This window comes from Ixodes scapularis, unplaced genomic scaffold (assembly GCF_016920785.2).
Source record: "Ixodes scapularis isolate PalLabHiFi unplaced genomic scaffold, ASM1692078v2 PGA_scaffold3__209_contigs__length_174095766, whole genome shotgun sequence".
Lineage (NCBI taxonomy): Eukaryota > Metazoa > Arthropoda > Arachnida > Ixodida > Ixodidae > Ixodes > Ixodes scapularis.
The window spans coordinates 114,770,908-114,798,167 of NW_024609868.1; the positions used below are offsets into that span (position 1 = coordinate 114,770,908).

Below are 27,260 nucleotides of genomic sequence, written 5' to 3' on the forward strand. Positions count from 1 at the left end.
TCCAAATGATTTATGGTGCCCAACTCCTTTCACACCGACCAGCCACCCTGACGACCTCGCTTGAGAGCTGATCTGCCACATGTGATAACAGGCAATTGATTGATTGATTGATTAGGGTTTTATGGCGCAAAAGCATCTTAGGCTATGATGCGCCAGATACAGACTATTGCAGAGAAGGTTTGAGAGGGGAAAGAGCTTTAGTAGCTGTGATGGATTTAAACTATGTATATGACTTGTAAATAGTGATGGAGATGAAGTTGAATATAAAATTACAGCCGGTGTAAAAGACCGATAGCTCTCAAAAAGTTAAAAACACAACTGTGTGGTACAAGTGGGTCGTTGCCAAGTAGAATACTAAGGTCCCTGACAGTTGACACCAATAGCAGTGTTGTTACCACAGTTATCGGTGGGGTGGTCGGTTCTTGCACACTTGGCACAGGTAGCCTTTCGCCTGCAAGAGGCTGTTCCGTGTCCAAAGCGTTGGCAACGGAAGCAACGCCTTGGATTATGGATGTAGGGCCGAACCCTACAGTTTAAATACCCGGCCTTGACTGTTTGAGGAAGCGTAGTCGAGTCGAAGGTTAATACTAAATGTTTTGTGTGTCGCTCTTCACCATCACGCCGGAGGGTAATACGTCGCACAGAAACGACACCCTGACCTGAAAGTCCCTAAACTATCTCGTCGGTGGGAATTTCGAGAAGGTCATCTTCGGAGATGACGCCCTGCGTGCTGTTGAGAGAACGGTGTGGGGTTACAGATACTTTGTATTCCCTAACTTCGTTGAGAGCAAGAAGTGCCCTACTCTGCTTCGCAGTTGTGACTTCCACGAGCAGGTCGCCAGAGGGAAGTTATTTCGCTTTGAAGTCCTTTCCTATCGCATTCTCTAGGGTCTTTGCAACCAAAAAAGGTGAAAGTTTTGAGAGTGGTTGGTTGTTGTTCTCCTGGTGCATTACTAGAAACTTTGGGAAGGTAATAACTGGCATTGTAGGGCTTGCTTTTTTTGATGTTTCTTCGGTCCGACCCCTTTTCAAGGGCCGATCTAGAAAAGATTTCGCTTTGGAACCCATACGAATGGGAGAGAAATTCAGCATCCGTGGTGTGCCACCCACCACCGAGTCCAACAAAGGGAATGGTCAACAGCCCATAACAAATAGGGCTTTGCTGGTACCGTTGAGCCATTAGCACTTGCCCGGGTGCTATACCCAAGCGTGGTTAGAATTTAGACAATTCATTACCACACAAGGTCGGCCCTTGCCGCCAAAGAAGATGAAAATGGCATAAGGGAAGTGGGGTGAAGAAAAGGAAGAGATTTATTAGTAAAAAAAGAGAGGGGATAGTAGGAGAAAAGGCAACTGACTGGATCACCCTGGCCGGGCCTTACCAGGACACCCGTCTACAGGAAGCAGGGGCCAAAGTGGTGTATCGCCTCGCCCGGGGGGCCCCGAAGGGTCCAAACCTACCCCGGGCTCGGCTCAACCACCAGGATGCCCTTTTCCCTGGACACGGGCTTGCCACGCACAGCCAGACGTGGGTGGGTCTTACCCACTTTTTACTCAGGGTCCGTAATGTAGCCAATGTGGCTGGGGTCCGTGGTGCCGCTACTCACCAAGCACCTTGCACCTGAGGCGCAGGTGAACCCTGCGGGGCTCGGGGTTCGTGGAGACGCCACTCTCCAAACACCTGCTTTCACAGGTGCCCCCTGCGGGGTGATAACAGGCAACTGCAGCACAACCCTTACTATTGTTGGAAAACCCACAAAACAAGATTTTAGAGAAACAAAAAAACGTTTCATTTCACTATCCACTACGATAGGGACAGCTCAAAATACGCATGGTCTCCTTGAGAACGGGAGGCTATGCTAAAGTGTCATTCGGTGAAACGTGGGCGTTCGCTAAAATGTCATTTGATCAAGTGAGTGCCTCCTCAGAACTCTTCTATCATTTTCTTTCTCTTTGTGCAAAATCTGGGTATCCCCCCATTCAGCCTGACAGTCATTACAGTCTACAACATGTTTAGCGATTTCTAAGCCTTACCTTCTACTGCCCTTTTATGTTCCAAGAGCTTTCATTTAAACACTGACCAGTTTGTCCAAAATAGGACAACCCACACCGCAACGGAATGTCGTACACCACTCCTGCCTGACAAGTTACATCTGGGTTTTTATGTTTATTCTGACCCCCTGAGGACCACAAGAAATGGGTTATTTTTTCTAATTTCTGCTGAGCTTTGAAAACTAAATTTACACCGAACATCTTTGCCACCGAATGAAATTACGAGATGTTCCATGGTCGTAAGGCACACACACACAACATCCTTTACAACCGTTTTTTCCACTGGAGCCGGATTAAACATTCCTAGCACCTTGAGCACAACTCTAAAAATTACATCCTGGTGATGGCCCGCTTCCAAAAGACGCATCTTTTGCAACTTAACTGCCTCTCCAACCCAATGCATACAGGGTTTTGTACAGGTGTTAGCCATCACAGACGCAATTAAGACCCTCTTAACTATTATTGCGTGACAGCTGTCAGCTGCCAACAGAACCTCCAGCACAGGCCCTTCTCCGTGTGTAACAGAAGGTCTAAGTACTGACTTTCGCCCTGAATGGTATTTTCCTCCGTGAACGTCAAATCCTGGCATTTGTCTACTATGTACACTTTCTTAAATGTCTCTACCAACCCTTCTTCGAAAGCACAAATCAAAATGTCGTTAGCGACGGACAACGACAGCTCCACTCGGCAAGGATATTGCTGAACATCCATCTCGTTTAAAAAAATCGCGGGCAATACTGGAGCAATTGACGACCCGATACACACACACTTTTTTTGAATAAAAAGAGAAACATCAATGATCAAAGTCTACAACAGTAAATTCTAAACAAAACTCCGAAACGCTAAAAAAAAAAACAAAAAAAAAAAACGTTTTGCATATTAATTTTAGAAGCACCTCCTGACCATTATTAATTTTTAAACAGCTTAGATGGAAAAAGCATGTCATAAAACAATTTTACAACGAAGAAAAAAATATTTTAGAGCTATTGTTGTTGTAAAACGTTTATTCGTCGAAAAGAGCTTGGTGCTAAGAGATCGCTTTAAGTGGTCGGGAGTACATAGACCTCGACGTCTTTGTCAGCCCACTCCGCCGCCAGAACTTGGGTTCTGGGGTCAGAGCTGGCCAGCACAGTCTCCCACCGCTCGAGAGAAGGATTTGTAAGTAGGTCATCCGGATATGGTCGTAGTTGGCTCGTTGGCCGCAGTTTTTACAGTTTGGGTTGTATTGGTCAGGATAAATGTGCGCGAGGAGTGTAGGGGTGCGTAACGATCGCGTCTGGAGATGACGCCACGTAACCTCCTGCTCTTTAGTCAGACTTTTGTGCGGAGGGGGGGAAGTTCATGTCTCTATACCCGTTTTCACCTCAAGAAAAAAGGAAGTTTTGCTTCATGTTCCTACGCCGCGCGAAGTAGTTCTCACAAAATTTGGTCGTCGGACGCGGGAGCGGTACTTTTGGCGTTTGAAACGTGTACGTCTTGATAAGAGAACACATATCTAATCTAAACTACACCTACATATGTCTCAATTCTCAGCATAACGAGAGAAATTAGTAATGCTCCGCGAGGAGCCGAACTTTATTTACGATGGTTCTTGAGGTGAAAACGGGTATAGCTTAAAATGATTGGTTAGACCATGGTATGTGACAGGGATGGGCAAAATACATGCAAATATGTATCGCAATACAAGTACAAAATACTTCGTAAGAAATGTATTTAATTACAAATCTAATTACATTTCCACAAAAAAAAAGGATTTAAGTACAAGATACAAATACAACCAAATGTATTTGGTCTGCTCCGAATACTTTTTCAAATTCATTCCTCAAAATTTGCGTCAGCGACTTTAGGGCACCTGCAACGGGTTTCTGGGTATCTCATTTTAATTTTGCATCGCAGCACTAGCTAGAGAATTTTTTTTATTGTTGCAACTCGCACCAGTTACGAAAATCTGGACGACCCGTGCATTTAGAATGTTCCAGGCAAAAATATGGATGGAAATCAGGCTGAAAGCATCACAAGTTGTCACAGGCACTTATTTAGCCAGTCTGCCTGTGAACGTTGATTTCGTCACTATTCTTGCCGTGGACTAGCACCGTAATCACAAAGTCACTAAACGCTTGTGCTTGATTGAGAGACACTGCATTCGGTGTGAAACGTAGTTTTCTTCCTGCTCTGGACAGTGACAAAAAAATTTGAGGGATGTATTTTCGCCCAAAAAATTGTATTTAATTACAATTGTATTTGAGATACCTACGTTTCAGTATTTAAATACACACGTCAAATACATTACCCAATTTGTAATTAATTACAAATGCAAAATACACAAAACATTTGAAATACCTATTTCAAATACTTGTATTTAAAATACTGCCCATCCCTGGTATGTGATCATGGAGTCCTTCGTGGGATTCAGGAAGCCAGACTCATCCACTGCCCGGTCGACGAAACCTCCCCAAATGGGCTGGAATCCATATCAGTTCGGAGCAATTATGATAATTTGGTGGCATTTAGGAGTTTGAGGGAGGTGTTTGTAATTCGCCCTTTTGCGAAATTATTAATAGCTATTTTAGAGTCACTAAGAATGGCACTGCCTTGGGATTGAGCTGGGGCGAGGGCTATAACTGCCTCTTCTGCCGTTTCGGAAGATTTGGTTTTGATGGTTGCCGAGACGATGTGGTCACCGTTCTCGTTCATAGCCACAATTGCAAACGCATTTGTATGTTTGTATTCTGTTGCATCCACGTAAATTATTCCGTTGCGCTGTTCGTATTTAGCATGTAAGGCTTTGGCTCGTGCTTGTCTTCTGCCCTCATGGTGTATGGGGTGCATGTTTTTCGGAAGCGGTTTGACTAGTAGGGCTGCCCTATAGTCGCGAGGCAAGTCTACTTTAGAGTCATTATTAGTAGGCTGATAATTAATGCCAAGCTGGTTAGAATACTCCTGCCAGTTTTGAAAATGGCTCATCTCGCAGTTTGATCCATTAAATGGGCTTCTTTCAGTTCATTGTAGGTGTTGGGTATTCCTAACCTCCGAAGCCTTTCGGTTGAGGCATTTAGCGGGAGTCCTAAGGCGGCTTTGTAGGCCTGCCGTATCATGCTATCCAATTTGTCCTCTTCTGCTTTCGCAAATTTGAGATAAGGGGTGGCATAGAGTATCCTGCTTAGCGCGAAGGCCTGCACTAGTCGGCATAGATCTCGTTTCCTCACCCCTTGCCTTCGATTATATGCGACGGATTAATCGCGCCGTCGCTTCTATTGCGCATTTGAGCTTAGTGCCGTAGCATTGTTCTTTCCATTCGTTTGTAGATACAACCCTAGTATTCTCATAGTTTCTACCTCTTTGACGGATCGTCCATTGACGTAGATGTTCATTTGTGGTAGGGAAGTTAAAGTTCTCCTTCCTCTTGGCTTGTGTCTGATCACAAGGAGTTCAGATTTTTGCTCTCAACACATTAGGCCGGTTTCCCATGCGCATGCCTCAATAATGCCCACTGCTTTTTGGAGTGTGTCTTCTATGTAGCCGTCACATCATTTGGTTATCCAAAGCGTGATGTCGACTGCATAGAATGTGTGATGAAGGTCTGGTATTTCTGCCGATTTGGGGGGAATTTTGATGAGGAGAGGTTAAAAAGGAAGAAGGACGGGACGGAGCCCTGCGGTGTTCCTTTGCTTCCTAGTGTGAATGGGGCAGACTCTATTGTTCCGACCGTTATCACTGCTGCTCTGTTAGTAAGGAAGGATCGGATGTAGTTGTACATCTTTTCCCCGGGGTTGATTTCTGACAAGTTTGTCAAAATGGCTTTGTGGGAGATGTTGTCAAAAGCTAAGTCTAGCCCCAATATTGCTTTGGTTCCTGCTCCTTCCTCAGCTTCGATTATATCCCTGTTTACCTGCAAGAGTATGTCATGGGTAGATAGATGAGCCCTGAATCCTAGCATTGTTTCAGGTAGAAGGTTTATGTCCTCCGCATAGTTTTGGAGTCTTGTGAGGATGACATGCTCCATTAGTTTGCCTAGGCATGATGTAAGTGAAATAGGGCGGAGATTCTCAGTGTTGAGTTTTTTGCCTACTTTAGGAATAAAGGTGATTTTCGCATGTTTTCACTCTCATAATTGCCGCAATCGACGTTGCGTCTAAATTCCAGAGTCTTGTTTGTTACTTCTGGTCCCGCCGCGGAGGTTGTCCGCAGTCAGTGTCCAATTTCGTACCAAACCTCTGCGCCTGTTATGTCGGCGTCTAAATTTGGATTAGGGGCTCCCCGGTAGTCGGACTGTAGGAAACCCCCATCCGTATTAGGTCTTCTGTTGTACCCTCATATTTATGTATGAGCCTGTAAAGCTGATTTTGTTGCACGGGACGTGTTTGTTCTGGGTCAAGGAGATGTCGTAGAAGGTGCCATGTCTTCTTATTTCCTAGTTGTCCATTCATGTTTTCACATATTTGGTTCCATTGCTGTGTTTAGAGCTATATTTACGGCGCTATACAAATTTGTAGTTGGCACCCGCGGGCGCCGCGGAAAAGTGGCCCTTATTTATCACGTGACTGGTCTTTCTTTATCACGTGGTACTTGCGCTCTATCGGAAGCTTCCTATAACCTCTAAAAGTAACTTATTAATCTTTGTTTGAAGTATAACAAAACACTGAGATTAATAGGTAACCTTTAGAGCCCAAAGGAAACTCCTGAAAAAGCGCAAGCAGACGTGATAGACCTGTGCGGCGGTCAGATGACGGCGGCGGCGGCGGCGTGAAAAAACGCGTTGAAGCGGTGTATCACAACGCTCAGCGTGCGGCGGCGGGACTTTGCGGCGGCGGCGCAGCGCGGCGGCACACAGGCCTACCACGTGACCAGCGGCGGATCCCGCGGCGGCCGACTACAAATTCGTTTTGTGCCGTAAATATAGCTGTAAATTTTTTTTCTTTGTTGTAAATTCGTTTTATAATATTCTTTTTTCGCCCTATTCCTCCCATGTGTTTCAGCATATGTATGTGAGCTTTTTTCTCTTTATCTGCTAGGGTTAGAGGATTCATGTTTGTATCATTGTATTTAGCTTTTTGTGTTCTCTTTACAGAACGAGAATTATTGTTATATATATTTTATTTCTTTTTTGCTTTTGTTTTGACTGGACCCTCCCAATTTTAATGCCAAAATGGACAATAAACAGCTTGTAAAAAAAATTGCCTTGATTAATTTCCATAACTCTAGTTCAGTAAACTCTCCCTTGTGTTGTCTTGGTAGTGGAAAAAAATAATGCGTCTAGTTTTTATGGTTCCTGAGAGAAAGGGTCAAACGTCGAAGAAAAATGATGTTTTGGTATAATTGACTTGGAAGTGAAAAAAGGCGCTTTATAACAAACTTACACTCTAGAAATGCATGCTGATGTTCGGTAGCCACCAGCCAGGTTGTCACCTCCATAGTCAATATCTAGTATTTTTGTTTGCTGCCTTGCTTTCCGGGCCTCTTTTGTGATGAGCTACATGTCTAGCCCTGTCTGCAAAGTAAATGTTGCACATATAAGCTCTCTATTTCGTCGACTGATGACTTTGTCGGTGACCTTGTGAGGTCGATTCGTGAAGGACAGGACAACCGACATCGTTGGGAACCTTCGTTTTACTGACCTAATGGCTCCCCTCGCGCCAGCCCCTGCTCCTCATCTTCTTCTTCTTTGTAAGCGGACAAGAGTCTTATGTCAGTCCCTGTTCAGTTACAATTATTTTACATATATCCTCCCCCCCCCCCCACAACGCAAGGAAAATACATTGAAGTCCAAATGGCTTCCAATGGGTATAACAGTTGTACTGGTCTTCGTGTCACTGAACCGGATGGTAGTTTTATGGTACATGCCCTCACATTTCCGTCTCTTCCAGATAGTACATCAATGACACGAACCAAGGTCCACAGATGTCTCGGGGCAATGTTGTCGTGCAGGAGTGCCACGTCTCCGATTTTCGGTGGTCGGCTGTTAAGAGGCGTTGCTAGGTGTGCTGATCGAAGCTCTAGGAGGTATTCTTTTTTTCCAGCGTACCCAGAAAGTGTTCATTAGCTTCTGTCGATATTGCCACCGTCGTGAAAGCGCATCTCTTGAGGACGCGACTGGGTGTGGCGGCTCCGTCTCTGGCAGGGTTGTCAATCGTCGTCCGATGAGTAAGTGAGCCGGAGTTAAGGCTGTTGGTTCGCTGTTATCTGCGTGTAAGTAGGTCAAGGGTCTAGAGTTGATTGCTGCTTCAATGTCGGTCAGTACGGTAGTTAGCTCTTCAAAAGACAGACTTTGTCGTCCCAGAACTTTCCTCATGCACGTTTTCACCGATCGCACCATTCTTTCCCACCAGCCGCCCCACCAGGCGGCCCGGGTTACACGCCGGGTTACACATTGAGGTGACATGTCTTCCCCTGCATCCGGTACATCTCTGTTGACTACGGCAATCCCTTGATCGGTGACCTCGCTTCGTGCAACGAAAGCATCTCATGTCTTGCGCTAGCATTTTCTTTTTCTCATCTAGTGTGATATCCGATGGACAATCACTGGTACGGTGAGTTCGGTAGTTGCAAAAGAAGCAGGTGTTGTCTGTTCCGCTAGTGTGCAACACCAACGTTGATGGTGGATTGGCGCCTTGCCTCTCATTTTGAGCCACTGTTGGCACGGTTGTCGGCCTTCGCTCGAGTGGCGATGACTGTTCTCTGCTCTCTATCTCCACGCGCATAAAACGCAAGAGTTTATTCAATTCCTCACCTGAATCTGTCAGTCAGTCCATCGTCAGTCAGTCAGCCCATCGTCAGTCGTTGCGGCTCTTTCTCTCCCGTTGATTGGAACTCCAAGCCCTATCCCGTATCTTTTGAGTCGATTTTACTCCACCACTATATCGGTTGGGAGGTTGGACAGGAGCACGTCCACCATCATAGCAGAATACGTTGCACTCGAAACGCCTAGGGCACGCAAGCCACGAATGTTGGTCTGGACGTGGTCGTAAATATTCCTTAGTCCTCGTGCATCTCGATCTGACTTCACCGTTGGTAGGCTTCGCAGTCTTTCGAGGTACTCACGCTGAATGCGTTGCTTGTAGCCCGGAGATAGCACTGGCAGCTGGCCCACTCAGCAGGGAGCGTAGATATTGGAATTTGTCTCCCTCCGTGAGTCTGGTGTTACGGTGAACGGCAGTTTGGAAATGCTCCCAGAAGGGCTGCCAGAGGGTAAGCTCACCTTGATACTGCAGTAGTTGTAGTTTAGGGAGTTTCACGCCCGTGGCCTGGGGTATGACTGTCACCGTCGTCTCCCACCTGGTAAATGGCTGGTGCTGCCGGTTGACGCTCGATTTTGTTGCGTACCTCACTGAGGGCTTTTGCTACTTGATCTTCGTAGTCTGCCACAGCAACATAGTCCGCTTCGAGGTCGGCATCGGTGATCAGCGGCTCAATCTCTTCGTTGACCTTGCGGAGTTCCTCGTTGCTGGCGATCAGCCTGTCTCGTAGGTTCTTCAGGGAGTTGATGTCAAGGGTTCTGACTGGAGCGCAGTCGTGATATCGGTAATTATCTTCGTGTTTTGGCTCCGTCGAACCCTCCGCTTCGTCTTCAGCCGATCCATCCTGATGTTGATTCCTCACTTCCAAAGGTCCCGGATGTCCCGGGTTTCGGCACCATTAATTGTTGCACATATAAGCTCTCTATTTCGTCGACTGATGACTTTGTCGGTGACCTTGTGAGGTCGATTCGTGAAGGACAGGACAACCGACTTCGTTGGGAACTGTAGTGATGTAGATTTTATGTTTGCGCGTGATCACCGTATATAGCGGCGGCGACGAAGAAGAGGAAGTAGAATAAAGCCAGTGAATGGGAATGGCTGCCCGATTCTTATTCTGCCCGCCGCGGTAGCGCTCTGTTTGTTCAGCACACTTGCAACGCTACATTGGCGACGAGGATGTGTTAGGCAGTCTTCAGCTACTGTTCTGGCAAGTGTCCACCCTCTACGACCTCGCAGCGCGCCGCCGCTGTATCACAAGCCGCTAGCTTCACAGCCTAGCCTACTGTTCTCCACTAATGATGACCCTCATTCCAACCTCACTGCCCCCTTTTGACTTGGATGCCACTGACCCAACTAATATCGGCACCGAATGGCGAAAGTGGATCACTCGCTTTGAAAACTTCCTCATCGCTTTCGATGTGAAGAATGACGCACGCAAACGTTCTCTCCTGCTCCACTATGCGGGGGAACGTGTCCATGAACTCTGCGATACCCTTCCTGACCAGCAGAGTGGTCCCACTTCAAGTACGACGCCAGATGCTGATACACCCTCAATAACGACCAGAAACTCATACCAATCTCTCAAAGACAAGCTTGACGCATACTTCAATCCCCGCATGAACACCACTTTCGAGGTCTTTCAGTTTCGTCAGGCAAAGCAACTCGAGGGCGAATCTGTCGGCCAATTCTCGATAAGGCTTCGACTGCTTGCCCGCAATTGCGGTTTCGCGAACGCCGACGAGGAAATCAAGAACCAGATCATATTTGCAACGACATCTTCACGCCTACGACGAGTAGCCCTAAGGCAAGACCTTAACCTTCCATCACTTTTGAATCAGGCTCGACTCCTCGAGGATGTCAACCGAGCAACGACTGCCATGGAAGGGTCGTCAACAACCACCACAGTTCAAGCAATCTCTGGACAGCCTCGCTACGGTCATGCAGGCACATCCAGAATTGCCCAACAACCTCGCTGCTTCTCTTCCCGTCTGAAATATGGAGGCAGCGCACAACAACGCACCCAGGTCTCGCCTCCCCAGTGTTTCCACTGTGGTGCTCCCTGGCCCCACGAGGGAGGACAAGTAAACTGCCCCGCCAAATTTGCCTCTTGCAAAGCATGTGGCAGAAAAGGACACTATGGCAAGGTGTGCCAATCAGCACACAAGCCTATCTTCCAGATTTCTCATGATTCTGACTCCGACGAGAGCGTTTATGCTGTCGGAACTATATCACAAGTATCGCACCAAAACCTCCCAGAGGTTCATCTGCAGGTTAACAACACCCCTATAACATTTCTTATTGACACAGGTGCTTCAGTATCGGTCATTGGAACCTCTACCCTTAACAAGCTTGGAGCACTCACAAAACTCCAACAAGCAGGCACGCGTATTTACGCCTATGGATCGGATGCTCCGCTACCAATCATAGGAAAGCTCAGTGTCACGCTGAAGTACAGGGACAGCGACACAACAGAAGACGTGTTCGTAATAGAGGGAACCGTGAAGTCACTGCTGAGCTTCGCTGCTGCAAATAGACTGGGCCTAATCCAAATTACTTACGCCATCCAAGGACACTCACAAAAAGATGCACGCTCGAATGGAGAGGTGCCCCCAAATTTGCTCGAGACCCCACTCGCTGCTTTTCCCGAGTTGTGTGCGGGTGTAGGCAAACTAAAAAACCTCCAAGTACACCTCCACATTGACAAAGCCATTGCCCCGGTTGCTCAGCCCCATCGCAGAATCCCTTTTGCAGTGCGAAGCAAAGTAGAAGAGAAGATAAGCCAGCTCTTGGCCCTTGATATCATCGAAGAAGCAACCGGACCTACTCCATGGGTTTCACCAGTCGTAATTGTGCCAAAGCCGCACAATCCAGAGGACATTCGCCTATGCATCGACATGAAATGTGCGAATAGGGCCATTCTTCGCGAGAGGCACGTCTGCCCTACCATCGACGACGTGATCACAGCGCTGAACGGATCAACACTCTTCACGAAGCTTGATCTAAAAGATGGGTACCACCAACTAGAACTTGATAATGAATCAAGAACAATCACAACATTTGCAACACACAACAAGTTGTACCGCTACAAACGACTTATGTTTGGAATTAACGCAGCTGCCGAGGTTTTCCAGGAAACCATCCGTCAAGTACTCAACGGCATACCTCACGTCCTCAACATCAGTGATGATATACTTGTGTTTGGCAAGACAAAGGATGAGCATGATCAGGCTCTCCAGGCAACTCTCGAAAGGTTGACAGAGAACGGCCTCACAGTTAATCCAAAAAAATGTCTCTTCGCACAGAAAGAACTCTGTTTTTTCGGTCACATTTTCTCTGCTTCTGGAATCAGAACAGACCCCCAGAAAATCGCAGCACTAAAAAAAATGCCGGCCCCTGCCAACGCTCATGAAGTTCGAAGTCTGCTTGGTACAGTAAATTACAGCGGACGCTTCCTACCTAACCTTGCTGATATAACGTACCCTCTTCGGCTTCTCACAAAAAAGAACACCAAGTGGGTGTGGGGACCAGAAGAGCAAGGTGCTTTGGATACGCTGAAAGAAAAGCTGTCTGAGATCCCCAACCTTGTCTTTTTTGATGGTACAAAAGAAATAATTCTCACGGTCGACGCATCGCCTGTTGGCCTTGGTGCCATACTAGCACAGAAGGAAGGCAACAACACCGAGATTGTCGCATATGCTAGTCGGGCTTTGACCCCCACTGAAGCACGGTACTCTCAGATTGAACGTGAGTTGCTTGCAGTTGTCTGGGGGACAGAGCACTTTCATCTGTATCTTTACGGTAACAACTTTCTCATTCGCACAGACCACAAACCCCTTGTCTCCATCCTCACCAACCCACGGGCGTGTCCGTCTGCACGAATTGAACGCCTCGTGTTGAGAATCCAACAATACAACTTCAGAGTGGAGCACACGTGTGGAATCAACAACCCCTCGGATTACCTGTCTCGCCATCCCATGCCGAGCTCCCCTGCTGACGCCCGCCTGGCTCATAGCACTAATGCATATGTCAACTTCATTGCCCACCACGACATTCCCAAAGCCATGACTCGTGCAGAAGTAGCTGCCGCCACTCTAAACGACCCTCATATGCAAAAGGTGATCGCTGCCCTCAGCAATCCTGCCAGGTGGAACGACCCAGCACTCAGAGAGTTTATATCCGTACAGCACGAGCTCTCTCTGACGGACAGCGGCCTACTACTGAAAGGCAATTGCCTCGTTCTACCGGCTGCTCTCCAGCAACAGGCGATATGTCTCGCTCACATTGGGCACCAGGGCATCTCCAAAACAAAAGCGCTCATGAAGCGAAAAGTATGGTTTCCCCACCTAGACAGCATGGTACAAACTACTCTTAAAAACTGTATGGCGTGTCAGGCAACCATCCAACATCAACAACGCTACAGGAACCTTCGTTTTACTGACCTAATGGCTCCCCTCGCGCCAGCCCCTGCTCCTCATCTTCTTCTTCTTTGTAAGCGGACAAGAGTCTTATGTCAGTCCCTGTTCAGTTACAATTATTTTACAGTAAAGTAGTCGCCGGTTAGCGTCCTGCAACCACTGCACCGTGAATCATCTGAGTGAAACACCAAGTAAAGGCCCGAAGTTGTCTGTTTTGACGTCTCTCTAATCGGTGTGTCCAAAAGCACTTTTCACAGTTGAGAAAGTAGGTGCAGGCGATGCCAGTTCTTTGTGCTGCTTTTTCAACCAGCTGCAAGTCCCCACCGCAGACTTTACGCACCCAGCTTTCGGCGATGGTGCAGGATAGAAGGTCGATGTCAATCAGTTCATAGTCGCAGTCACTAACACTTGCCTTGGGCTCTTCAAAGCGTGCTGCCGAGCGCGACAGCTTCGAAGAAGACGCACACGTGGTAGCCGCTGCGTCAGGCATCAGAATGCGTTGCGGGGACTCGGCGTCATGAAAAATTAACCTATGCCAATTACCCTGGAAGCGACGCTTTTGAAATACCTTCTTCGTCTTCGTCCTTTGATTAAAATTAAAAATCTAGTCTTAAAGTAAACAATAAATTCAGGAGCATTATTTTCGTTCAATCTCTCCTTTGCAAAATTTGATGACGTAACGTGGGGATCGCAGAACACCCAAGTGACGATATTTGAATGCGGTTCATAGATTGGACCCGAGCATTGCGCGGGCACTCGACTTGGGCTCGTGATAATTGCTAGCTCGAGAAGCATTCGGGTAGTGACCCGTGCCCGATCGCTGCAACGACGACAACAGCCGAGCCATAACAATGTCTGGAACTCAGCGCGTGACCTGCGCTTTGCCAACCCTGGCGCGTGGATATGATCAACACTGGCGGCGTATAATCGGCTCCAGATCACGTGGCCGCTTGTTCTGGCTGCGAGTTGAGGGGGTGAACGCTGCTCGTTTTTCTTTAATTTTTTTTATGACTTCTATTGCGTGGGGTGAAAAACGAACGCGTGTCATTAACGTCAGGGATCCGTTTTAAGGGGTATTTGCGTCAAGTACAAAAATTGTTGCGTCGCCCCTTTAAAGTTAACCGGCTTCGAGCAAACGGGCCCAGGAGAATTTTATTCAACGTTTCGACCTGAGGCAGGCCTTCGTCATTCCTGACGAAGGCTTGCCTCAAGTCGAAACGTCGAATAAAATCCTCCTGGTTTGTTTTCTACCGTCACCCGGCATCTCTCTCTCTCTCTCTCTATATATATATATATATATATATTAGTTTGACATTAAGTTAATGTTACAAGGGCACCATTCGTTGCATGTCTGTAATTATTTCCATTGTTGTTCTGCTGCCGTAGCGCTGTAACGGGAACTGGAGCCTTGTCAGGCGGCTTTGGTCGCCTTTTGCTCCAGCCTCCCAGACTCTGGTCAAAATGAAGAATAAAGAATCCGAATCCTCCTTCGAATCGCAGAAGATAGGCACTGAGCTGCATAAAGAATGATTTGTTGGAGTTTATTTCCAAATTACGCTTTCTTCATGTCACACTGCGCTCCAGCGATTGTTAAATGAAGAACACTTGCTTGCCAGAGCTTCAAACACTGGCTCGCCTCGCTCTCAGACTGAAGGTGGCAATATTGTTAACAGAAATGGTGTATTATAGCCCTATGTAACGGCCCTCGGATATCCCAGGAGTTGCTCTGAGCAAACATAACACCATATAAATTATGGTAAAGTAGTTTCTAAAAACATTTGTTATTATTTAGGTCGCCAGTAGCATTGCAGAGAAGCCAGAATAGTCGAATCAAGAATTGAGTGAAATACCTAAAATTGAATTATTTAACTCGTTGTCCCCAAATTGCGACAAAAAAATACGCCCAAATTATGTTTAGTGTTTGTAGGTTTTCTGGCTATCAACTAAGAAAATTATAAAAACAAATAAAAATCGATCTTTTTTAGAAATATTGGTTTCAAATATAATAAAATTTTCAATTGTAACATGTTTGGAGCTAGAAATTATTTTATTCGTAAAAAGCGCCAAGACACGCGTTACACCAACAGATTGCTTATAATCTTAGCTATGCACTGATACTTGTTTTGTGTCATTTTTGTAACATTTTGCCTACTGCATCCATTAAAATCGGAGACAAAACGACTCCAGGTAGCACGTCCGCTATTTTACATTGAAATAACTACAAAACATAAAAAAAAAACTTGTTTTCCTTATAAAAAAAGTTTACAACATATGTCTTGGAGCGTGAAAACGTATTTGCTGCTTGAGTAAAACCAATATAATATAAACAACGTTCAAATATAAAAAAAAATGAAACTAATTTTTTGAAAGAATGTCCCTTCTGGCACATCTGTTTTTTTCCCCTGAGAAACGGTTTTGTTCTAGATTTTTTAAAGGACTTTTTTTTTTTTTTTAACATCGGAGAGATGGAATGAATCTACAATATATATATTAAAAAAAAATTAAAACGCTCCCCCGCCCCGACGAATTTGTTCGAGTTCAAATTAATCCGCCGCCCTGAGCTTTTGATTCACATAAGATTCGAGAATTGAATTTAATTGCTATTTTTAATTTATTTAAAGCACTACAACTTGACGCGTTCATCAAACCCTTTATGTATTTACATGTGCTATGTCTTAAACCGCAGCAAAGCGACCCTATAATGGGTCGCTTTGCTGCGGTCGCTTTGCTGCGGCAACGAAGCAAAAAGGCGACGACTCAGCTCTGCATCTCGGTATAGAGTTTTCAATATATTTTCTTTTCAGTACGGCTTCACGTGAAACCTATATGTGAGATCTGGGCCCGTTTGCTCGAAGCGCTAACCGCGGCTAAAGTTAGCCGCAGTACCTAGGAGAGGGAATTTGAGATCACGTGACTGGCTCGGTAGGGATGCGGGGAAACATGGCGGTGCCCCACTGAGTGAGCGCCGGTCGCTTTGGAACTAATATGTCGTTGTAGCTGCAATATCGGGCGCGTTAGTCATCAACGAATAATGCAGGAGGCTTTCGGTTTGCCTTACCTCACTTAAACCGCAAAGCATGGGCAATGACATCGCCGCATTTTTTAGATAGTGTTTCGATCCTGGGCATTCCTAAGCCTAAATGAACGCGATAATTGTCGGCATAGCAACGTCTTTGGAAAGCGGATTGTTGATAGCACACAAAAGCAGACGGCGTCCCAACAGACCCTTTTTCTAAATTATCCAAGCACCGAGGTGCATGCTACCTGCATGCTACGACTGTAGTTGCACGCTTCGCACGTGCTGGCGTCTGCAGTAGTAACCGTTCTAAAGCAAAAAGTATAAAAAAAATTTTGCCTTGTACGCGCGTTCGTTAAAGCCTTATTATGAATTTTTACTTCAAATCTTTTATAAGGGGAAGGCCAGCGCGCGTGAACCGTAGAATTAAACGTCCAGCGTTCGGCTCGCGATGCTTGGATAATTTAGAAAAAAGTCTGTCGGGACGCTGTCTGCTTTTGTGTGCTATCAACAATCCATTTTCCAAAGACGTTGCCCTGCCGACAATTTTCGCGTTCATTTAGGCTTAGGAATGCCCAGGATCGAAACACTATCTAAAAAATGCGGCGATGTCATTGCCCATGCTTTGCGGTTTAAGTGAGGTAAGGCAAAGCGAAAGCCTCCTACATTATTCGTTGATGACTAACGCGCCCGATATTGCAGCTACAACGACATATTAGTTCCAAAGCGAGCGGCGCTCACTCACTGGGGCACCGCCATGTTTCCCCGCATCCCTACCGAGCCAGTCACGTGATCTCAAATTCCCTCTCCTAGGTACTGCGGCTAACTTTAGTTGCGGTTAGCGCTTCGAGCAAACGGGCCCTGATATTTATTAGATAGTTTACATCACGCTTACGCGCTGTCACATTGAGGAAACACGACGGAAACAGCAACACAACATGGTCATGAACAGTCGGTCAACTTGTTCGGCATTCCCCCTGTTTCCCGACAGTACGGTCACATTGTGGAAACAGAGAAACATGGCGGACGACAGCGACAGTGTTGCTTTGGTGTAACAGCTTTAGCAACGGAAACAAGCAGAGAACTGCGTTGGACGACGCATGTTGCCCAAGTCGGTGGGTGAACGAAGTTTTGCGCCGGCAACACATTACCATATGTGCTTTTTCAGGGCTGAGACGTGCGATATCTTGATAATTGAAGATAATTGAAGACCAATCGATATCGCATTAGCCCATGCTTCCTTCTCTAGCTTTGTCGAGCGAATTTGCGCAGTCTTTTGACCTTCCTCACGACGCCGTCGACCGCCCCAGCCGTGTCGTTCTCGCAAGCCTGCGAGTCCGAAAGGATCGGGTTGATAAGAACGCCGCTACCTGTGGGATGCGAAGGACGCGCGCTACCACCGACGGGACCTGAAGGACAAAGCCTATGAAGACATCGCGAGTGTGATGGGGCCCGGTTTTATAGGTATGCATAAAAGGAGGGACTCGGAGTGTTAAATTCGCGCTGTCATTTTCGCGTAAATTCAGCAGACCTGTGTTCTAAAAACTTTAGCTTAGCTTGCTTTAGCTCATTATAAGCGACACATATTCAGCTGCTTTGGCACATGCGTATTTGTACCCGATTCTCGCGGCCTACGTAGCTCCCGCTTGTTAGCTTCGAGAAGTACACATGCATACATTTGCTTGTACTGGTAGGTGTGTGAAAATGACAGTCTCATCTTCTGGGCTATACGTAAAGCAAATGTTTTGTTTTCTGCTGGTGAAATCTGCTTATCTAACTACTATCTCGCCTCTGGAACGAGGGGATAATTGGACATGTGATAGCGTCGAGTACAGAAAGGCAGCGTACTAGCCAGAGATAACATGCTTGTGTACCCGATTGCCCTGCAAATTTCTTTGCAACTTATAACTGTTTGTGGTTCATTCAGGGGCAGCGGTGAAAGCCAGGTTCTCGAACCTGCGCTCACTATTTCAGCGGGAGATCCAGAATGTAAAGGGCAGCAAAAAATCTGGAGTAAGTCCCGACGACCTGTACGTGCCCAGATGGGGCCACTGTGTAGACCTAGTCTTCCTACAGAGTGCTTGCCCCTAACATGAGAGCCAGTCAAACATGGTCCTCTCAAATGTAAGTGACAAAAAGTAGCTGTAACTGCAGTCACGCATTTTTCGAACTCCATAACTGACAACGATTGATAGTCTCATTTACATTTGTAGGCAGAAAGTACACGTTCGCACAGCCACAAAATGACCTTTCAATAGCCCAACACTGGAGATTCGAGAAGCAAATATGAAATCACGGATGCTAGGTGTGTAGATTTTGTTGGAAGGTGCGAACAGGCTGGAAATTACGATTTCATAAGAAGTACAACGAGTTGGTGGGCACACTTCATTGTTTTACTTGAAATACCTGAGACGAAGCATTGTAAAATTGCATAGATACGTAAACAAAACATTCACACAGCGTGCTAATTGTCAGATGCTTAATTATCACGTCGTTCATCTCTGGCACAACAGAGGTTTCCTTCTAATATCTGTGGGTAAGCAATGTAAAAAGTGCAATGCTTAGCTGTGATGAGTACTACACTTCACTTTAATTCAATCATGATCGACGGACATCACAATAGCTCAATGCCATAAGGCCCATGACATTTTTCAACAAGGACGAATTGTCCATTCTGATATCTCGTAACAATAGCTTCATGGGAAGAAAATTAGGAGATAGCAAACACTATACGATGTGTGTTTTTTATTTGTTGCACATAAAAAAAGATATGTCACCTATACAGGCACTTTCACACTTGCAGGCTGAAGTGAAGCATGCTCGCAGGACAGCCCAAGCTCTCAAGTGGGAGCTGACAACAGCCCTTGGAGCACTTAAAAGGGAGCGATCCTGTAGATCCCTCAAGCCTCGATTTGGAGGATGAGCTGAGCAGCTGCAGCCAAGGTCCCGGCCCAGGCAATGCCGCTAGCATCCGCCATAGAGGCTCAAGCGACGGAGCTCGCACAAGCGGTGCCGGGAGCTCCAGTGGACGCTCAAGTTGGCCTGCAAAAAGGAAGCAGCCAGATGACTGTACCGTTGAAAAGAGGCGGCTTCTTGAGTCAGTTGTACAGGCGTTGAGTAAGGTCGTCGAGTTAACCAAGCAAAAGGACGAATGTGACGACCTTGGCGTCCTGATTGCCAATGCGCTCCGGCAGGTGCCGCAGGGCCCTCACAGGCAAATGGCCGGTCTGCTGGCGCATGAAGCTGTCGTCAAGTAAAACATGAACATTTACACTCAGCCCGAGGTTATCCAGGTAGCATTTGACGAATAAAGGCACACTGGGCTGGTGCTAAGTCCTCCCATATCCTGAAGTTATTTGCATATTTATTTCATCGGCCGCCGCTGTGTCTCTGAAAAGGCATCATGCTATTTGCGTAATCTGTTTGACATCGGGCAGGGATCCCTGCTCCGCTCCTCGCAAAGCCCGGGTTAGACGCTGTACATTCATTCCTTTTTAAGCTCTGAAGCCACAGATTTGGCCTAGTGTTAGCAAACATGTTGCAAAATATTATTGACACTGGCTCTTACACTTTCTCATGCAAGGAAGCCTTTATCGCCCATGCTAACAAAGGAAGAAATTTCGCACTAACTTGAAGCACCCTACCGCCCGATTGCCACCACATCAGTTGTTCGCAGGACTCCAAAGCGCATTATGAAACAATTGTTTTTTTTTATGTCATTTCGAATAGAACGACATCCCCTCAAACGCCCCTCACGGGTTTCGCCCTGCACGCAACTGTGAGACTGCACTGGGCGTGGTGGCCCACACTCTTAATACGTCCATCGACAACAGCACGCCCTGTGGACTGGTGCAGCTGGACATCGGAAAAGCGTTCGATGGTTCGACCGAATTAACCACCACCACCTCTTTGAGAAACTTGGCGTAGCATGTATCAACTGTTGTCTGCTCCAATTACTGCACAGCCTGATTAAAGGGAGAACGCAACGTGGGCCGTTGCACGTCTGTCCATTATCGTCGCGCAAATTTTTCTTGGGGGTACCCCAGGGCCTAGTAGTTGCTCCTACATTATTCTCATCGGTATTTAATGTAGTCAGAAAAATTATGCGTTCTACCATCAGTATGTACGCTTACGACTTGAGACCGATCAAGCCGCTCAGCTCTCCTTACTCATTTCTGAAAATCCTAGCTGAGTTGAATGCATGCCACCAGTGCTCCACAAACCACTTGCTTCCACTAAACGCTATTACGGGCGTCACAATCACGCTCACCACTGGTACGTAGAACCTGCCCCCAACTCAGCCTCTTCCCCTCGGTGCTGTTCCCCTTCAACGAGTCCAGTATAAAAACTGCTCGGGATAACATTTAATAGCTTCATAGTTGCCATAATAATAAAGGCGCGCCTGACGCTAGGCTTTGTCAGTCACATCACGCGTGGGATGACACCAGACACATTTAATCACCCCTGGATTGGGCTGCGGGTACTCTCTCAGTTGAAGTTTCTCTTACCTGTGTGAAGTCCTCATCAGATATCGCTTCAGCAAACCGTAGGAGGTTTACAACGCAGGGCCGCATACGCACTTTAGAGGCGTCGTGTTTCTCGTTTTGCATGTTCAACCTACAAAGAGACATCAAGAAACACCGTCCGAAAAGATGCTAAATGACAGCCTTGTTCCCAGCAGAAACACGGCCTCGATTCGTATCTTCTGCAACCTTATGGGAACTTTAAAGAAGCCCTGTGAGGCCCCTCTCTTCAGTACTCGCACTTTGAGGCCGGATCCCTTACTATAGTATTATACGCTACGCCGCAAGGAGACCTTCCTGATACGTGTAGCCAAGTCAAGGAGCTCTCTGCCTCCCGAGTTGACTGCAAGCACCCGAACGACCCTGAAGGTATTCGGGCACTTTGTCAGCAGGAGTCCAGGTGAATTCTATACGGAGTGCAAGTTTGTCTGCGTCTTTTTGCAGGGGTTGTGGTGACGTCAGAACGCCGAGCTCTTATTGTTTCTGATAAGGATAGTGGCTGGACCTCAATGCAGCCTGCTTTGAGGTCTACCCACTGACCTTTAATCAGAAAGCCAGTTAAAGCCCGACGTTATGACGTCAGCACAACCTCTGCAAAAGAACCAGGTGAACTTGCGCTCCGCATTGCAACATTACTCATGCACCCCCAGCCGAAAGCTTAATTTCAATCATGTTCGTTCCATCTTGTGAGTGTTACGAATTCCTCACACCGTCACCTTTGTATCACGCGGCGCCGCTGGCCTCTACGGTATGGGCCAGTCTTACTTTCTGCGGCGTCGAGGCTTACCAGAGCCAAAATAAAAATTATTATCACTATTATTATTATTGTTTTGCATGCTTGATTGAACCGGAATCTGTTCAACACCCTCCATTTCTACCATAGTTTAAGCTCTCCTCGCGACAAAGGTTTCATAGCAGTGTCGGGGTAGTCGGGGAATTCCATGCATTTCGTGCATGAAGATGATCGGAGCGGAAGATGCGCGAGCGATTTATAAATATTAGTCTATGCCTTCTAATGACGCGGATACGTGTAAAAAGAACACGACTTGAAAGAACGAAAACGAACAAACCAGGAAGTGTCTCTCCAAGTCTTTATTATCGCATGCACTCATTTTCTAAACATATGGTAAATATTTGGAGTTCCTGTCTGAAAACTTCCCTTGCTTGCATGCGCTTATCTATAAAAGACCGCTTTCCGAGGAAAACATACACGCATTGATCACGGTTTCTTCGATTCAATGAGCTAACATTCCGCCCTGTCTAATCGTGGCAGTATTTACTCCCAGCGCGTGGGAGGACTGCCTCCGGACGTCCAAAAATTAAATACCAATCTGAGAACATCGAGGCTTTCACTGGGATTAGAGATTTGCAGACGTCTGCGCTGAGGGGCTCTAAGTTGGACACCGCGTAGTTTAACAGTCGGCGAGATCGCCGACCGCTGGCCAATCGCAGCGGGGCGCTGGTCATTCGCGGCGGTCGGCGATCTCACTTCCTTTCTTGATTAGTGTATACTTAAAGCCCCTGCCCTGTGGTGTAGTTCTCCGCTAACCAGACGCGTGCTAAAGATGTCTACATCTCTCGTCATAAGCTTGATTGTTCTCCTTTTGCTCGTTGTCCCGCTTGGCTCAACAGACAATGGTGTGCATCTTCGGCTTCCGAATAACACAGACGTCGATATTCTCTGCGCAGGTGGAAACATGAACAGCTTCCTTTTCCTGCGAAGAATTGGCATCATCTTCAAAGCAAGGTATTGGTGCGGCTCCTGGTTAATCTACGAGAAGCACAACCGCGACAGCAGTGAACCCAACAAAAACACGGTGGCCGTTATTCCAGAGTTCTTATGGAACTGCAGTCTGTCGCACCTACCCAGGCAGCACAAAACATCGAGAGGACGTGGAAATAAGGTCCTAGGCGTTGGGCCACGTCGAAGTCATTGACATACTTTTTATCGACGGCATTCTTACGTCCACATGAGAGGTTCCAACAACGTCAAACACGTGACGTAGGGACAACGTCATAAGCTTTACCTCGACATCTTCAACAGTAATCGACGTCTGTTGGACGTCTTATATCAGAAGTTTTTTGAACGTCGAGCACGAGACGTCATAACAATGTCCTGAACAACACCTTGATGTCTTCGGCATTAATCGACGTCAGTTCTACGTTTTCTCCGGGAAGTTATTTGAACGTCGAGCATGAGACGTCCCAACAATGTCCTGAGCAACACCTTGACGTAATCGGCATTATTCGACGTAAGTTCTACGTTTTTTGGGAGGTTCTTCGAACGTTCAAAGCGAGACGTCCCAACAATGTCTGAGCAACACCTGGACGTCATTGGAAATAATAGACGTCAGTTCTACGTTCTCTCCGGAAAGTTTTTTGAACGTGGAGCATGAGACGTCCCAACAATGTCCTGAGAAACACCTTGACGTCATCGACATTATTCAACGTCATTCCTACGTTTCTTTGAGAGGTTCTTTGAACGTTGAGCGCGAGACGCCCCAACAATGTCTGAGCAACACCTTGACGTCATTGGCATTAATAGACGTCTGTTCTACGTTTTCTCCGGGAAGTTTTTTGAACGTGGAGCACGAGACGTACCAACAATGTCCTGAGCAACACCTTGACGGCATCGACATTATTCGACGTCAGTTCTACGTTTTGTTTCGGGAGGTTCTTTGAACGTTGAGCGCGAAACGTCCCAACAATGTCTGAGCGAACACCTTGATCACCCTGAACAAGAGCCTTAATAGAGCCCCAAGGCGCTGTCGTATCACTTTTAAAATTTCTTGTCAATGTCACCATTTTTGATATGTGCATGCAATCTACCTTTCAACCTTGTTTTAGCAGGAATTGCTTAAAAAGCCGAGTATTCACAACAAAAATCAGGATTTAGCTCGGAATCAGCGGGGCTGTTTATAGCATTTTTAGCGTTTCTAACTTAACATCAGCGTCTTTGACGCTGTAAGAAAATGAAAATAATGTAAGAGATTTCTGGAATTGAGTTAGGTTGAAGGGTGGACAGCATGCACGGTATCGAAAACGCTGTCATTGACAAGAAATCTTAATAGTTATATGACAGGTCCTTGGGCACAATAGGATGCTTGTTTAGGGTGACTCCGATTTACACCCAAAACTGCGTAACCATGGAAGTGTTCGAAATTACCGATCGCTAGGGAACACCGTTCCCATGATTCCTGGAGCGCGGGCCAGGACGCTTGGGGGATTTAGCGAATGGTCTATTCCGTCCGAATATACATGCTTTCGCGAACACACCTTCGAGCAACGAAGCCAAATACGGTTGACTCCATTGTTCCGTGGTGACCCAGGTCGAGACCATTATCAAATGACATCCCGTTCAGTCTCGACGCATGCTAGACGTTTTATGGCCGTTAAATGGGACGTTATTTTAACGTTGACGTAACGCTACCACAGACGTGCGCTCGACATTTTATGACGTTGAATGGGATGTTATGATGTCGTTAATATGACGTTCTCAATTGACATCCCGTTCAGTTTAGACGTATGCTGTATGTTTTATGGTCGTTAAATGGTACATTGTGTCACTGCTGATATAACGTTATCACTTGACTTCCCGTCAAATTCAAAAGTGCACTCGACGTTCTAAGGTCGTTAGTGGCACGTTATGTCGACCTAAAATTCATGCTTTTTCCCAGACATTAGCCTTGCATATTACGTCGAAGGGACCTGACGTTCAGACTTTCGTCGTTCTTTCGACATGTGATTCCTGACGTCATCGACGCTCTTTCGACGTCTTTTCAACGTGTCTGTGCTGCCTGGGTACTTCCTTCCGACGACACTTTTTCCACTTGGCTTATTCTGTCCGAGACTAAAATATATTTCGTCCGTCCTCGTGGACACCCGAGCCAATCTTCTCACAACTTATTATCGAATGTAGACAACATCGGTATCTTTCAGGGCTTATTGTGCAACTGTACTACCAGCATTTACAACAACCTTGTTAACACTTCAGCCGTGCAGGTTCAACACGTCCCCGCTGTACAGACCTGACAGCTGCTTTGAAACCACAGTTTAGTACTTGGTTGTGCAACTGGAGAGTGCTTCGTCCAAGAGAACATTATAAAAACCTCTTTGATCACTCTGTGTAGATTGCAAAATATAATGGTTACCCCCGAACTTTGGCATAAAGACCTCACAGAGGAAAGAAAGACATTAATGTCAACAATATTTCATACACCCTCAGCCGCTGGCGACTTCATCACTTTCCCTTCACCATCAGCTACGGTAGGGCACTCTTCTAGACGGCCCGAAAGCCTGCACGCAGCGCAGATGCATTTCTCCGAGAAGCACCGACTACATTCTTCATCCTTCTGTTCTTCTCGATTATCACCTGCGCACTCGGCTTCTGTCTCATCAATTACTGCTACGGAAGGGAGCTCCTCAATGAAATCCAAGACGTGGTGATGGTTTTTATATCAACGGCTATGCTCTTCTCGTACCCCGTTCCGAAACGGCTTGAACGTGTCCTGACCGCACGCCTCGTGCTCCTCTGCTGGATGACCGTAGGATTTTCGTTTGCTGTTTACTTCCAGAGCATGTGGACGTCCAGCCTGAGTTCCGGATATAGCATGGCATGCCGACGACACCAGTGAAAAACTCTACCCCAAGCTCGCATCTGGGAAAGTGCTACCGTGCGTGGAAAGAGGCACATACTTCGAACACCTCCTGCTGTTATCAGACGGTAAGCAGGACATCATCCCCAAGTAGCACACTTCCTCGGCCCAAGCTTCGGCCAAACTGGCGGGGGCTAGAGCCAACTTGGCTCAACCCTGGCACAAGCTTGCACCAAAGTGGCCCAAGTATGAGCCGGGTAAGTGTACGTGTAAATGTGTGTTGCTAGGGTCGGTGCCATGACGGCCGCTCGGAAACGATCGTCCAACAAGAATTCTACTGTGGGTGACAGAGGCGGGGGCTGCAGAGAAAAGGTTGTCAGGGGAAGTCACGTGTTTGTCTGGCATGGCTGTTTCTATACATTTCTTCTCTTTTTTCTATACATTCTTCTACGGGTACTCTTCCAGATTACCTCTAGAATTAGGCACTGTCTTTCTCCTGACAGCCGGGAAACTAATTTCCCCGTAAATCTTCTGGCAGTCACCTGCCATTAGCTGTCTTAAATCATTTCACAACTGCAGGTAGAAACTGAATTTTTTATTCTCCCTGCCTTTCGTGATAACACGTTTCACGGCCACCGGGTCGTTGGTACACGTTTTATGTACACCCGTTTCGTCGACATTAACGTTTTATCAACATTCGTTACGCTAATAGACCGATCTCACCAAGCGTTCCACGCATGCGTGACGCCGCCATAACTGTGGTTCATAGGAGGCAGACGCCAGTTCACACGACAGCTCATGCTGCCTCGTGGTGTGCCCTTACAGACCTCCAGCAGGGTTGTCGCGCGTGCAGAAAGGCTATAGACGCTTTCAGGCAGCTGTGCATTGGCGCCGCCATAACCGACCTTCAGTTTTTGTTCCCTCTTATTCCGTTCGCTCCACTTCATCATTACCACAGCAGGGCAGGTCATTGCCATTTTAGATTCTATCGTGTCCTTCTCCCCAGCATAGGCCCTCATAGAGACTCGTCAACGCCCGCTTCAGTTGCTCGGCATCTCAGTAAGGCAAGAGAAGGTCGGCTCATAATTACTTACAGCGCGACTGGGACAAGGACAGACAGAGACAGTCGCGCTGTAAGTAATTATGAACTCTTACCAACTCGCCCAATTGTCCATTTAGAAGGTCGGCTATGGCGGCTGAATTTGGCGCGCGCTGAAAGCGTCTATAGCTCCCACGATGCATGTCGGCAGCGGTGGCGCACTCAAACTAGCTGGTGAGATCGGTCTATTGCACGCTGTAGGGGAATTTTGTCGCGCGTGTATTCCTTAGGCACGTGCTCCCTTAAGTTGCGCTTGCATTCAGGACACGTCACCTGCAAAGTTGAGCGGGTTTTACACATTAGCCTTCCTTGCTTTCACTGAGAAATTCTTATTGCTTTGCTAGGTTGAATGTTTCAGCTAATTACTTTGAAATTACGACAATTTCTACAAATAAAAATGGTCACCTTTTGTTCGCAAACGAAGGCCAAGTAGCCAGCCATGTAAGTCAGCGGTGCGAACTGAAGTTCGGAAGAGACTTCATTGTACTTCATCAACTGCAGGATTTCCTGTTTCACGAGTGGAGTTGGCACATTTCATCGCCGTCTGGCACTCAGAACTAGAACGCGCATTTACATTTCCGGCAGCTTCCAAAATGCCAACAGAAACCACACACGCGAGCGCAGAGTGACACAACGATATTTTCGCCGAGCACAGCGATGCATAGGTGGGAGGAAAGTGAGTTTTGCTGCCTTCTGCAACCGCGGCAGCGCCTCGGTATCGGCGAAGCAAGAGCGCGTTGGGCGCCTTCTCTATACTCCGTTTCACCTTATGTTGTACCGCAGCGAAGGCTGCAAGCGCGAGCTCATAGCGTTGACAGCTGCCCTT

At 46.9% G+C, this 27,260-nt stretch overlaps 1 protein-coding gene and 1 pseudogene across 1 annotated transcript; one reads left to right on the forward strand and one right to left on the reverse strand.

The window, feature by feature from the left end:
• Window positions 1-3,092: 3,092 nt before the first annotated feature.
• LOC120845353 lies at window positions 3,093-9,685 on the reverse strand (annotated as a pseudogene).
• A 717-nt stretch (window positions 9,686-10,402) lies between these two features.
• On the forward strand, window positions 10,403-13,336 carry LOC120845352 (uncharacterized protein K02A2.6-like). The gene is made up of 2 exons (XM_040217191.1): window positions 10,403-12,212; window positions 12,609-13,336. Exons 1-2 carry the CDS (start codon window positions 10,403-10,405, stop codon window positions 13,334-13,336), a joined length of 2,538 nt encoding a protein of 845 aa, XP_040073125.1.
• The last annotated feature ends 13,924 nt before the right edge of the window (window positions 13,337-27,260 follow it).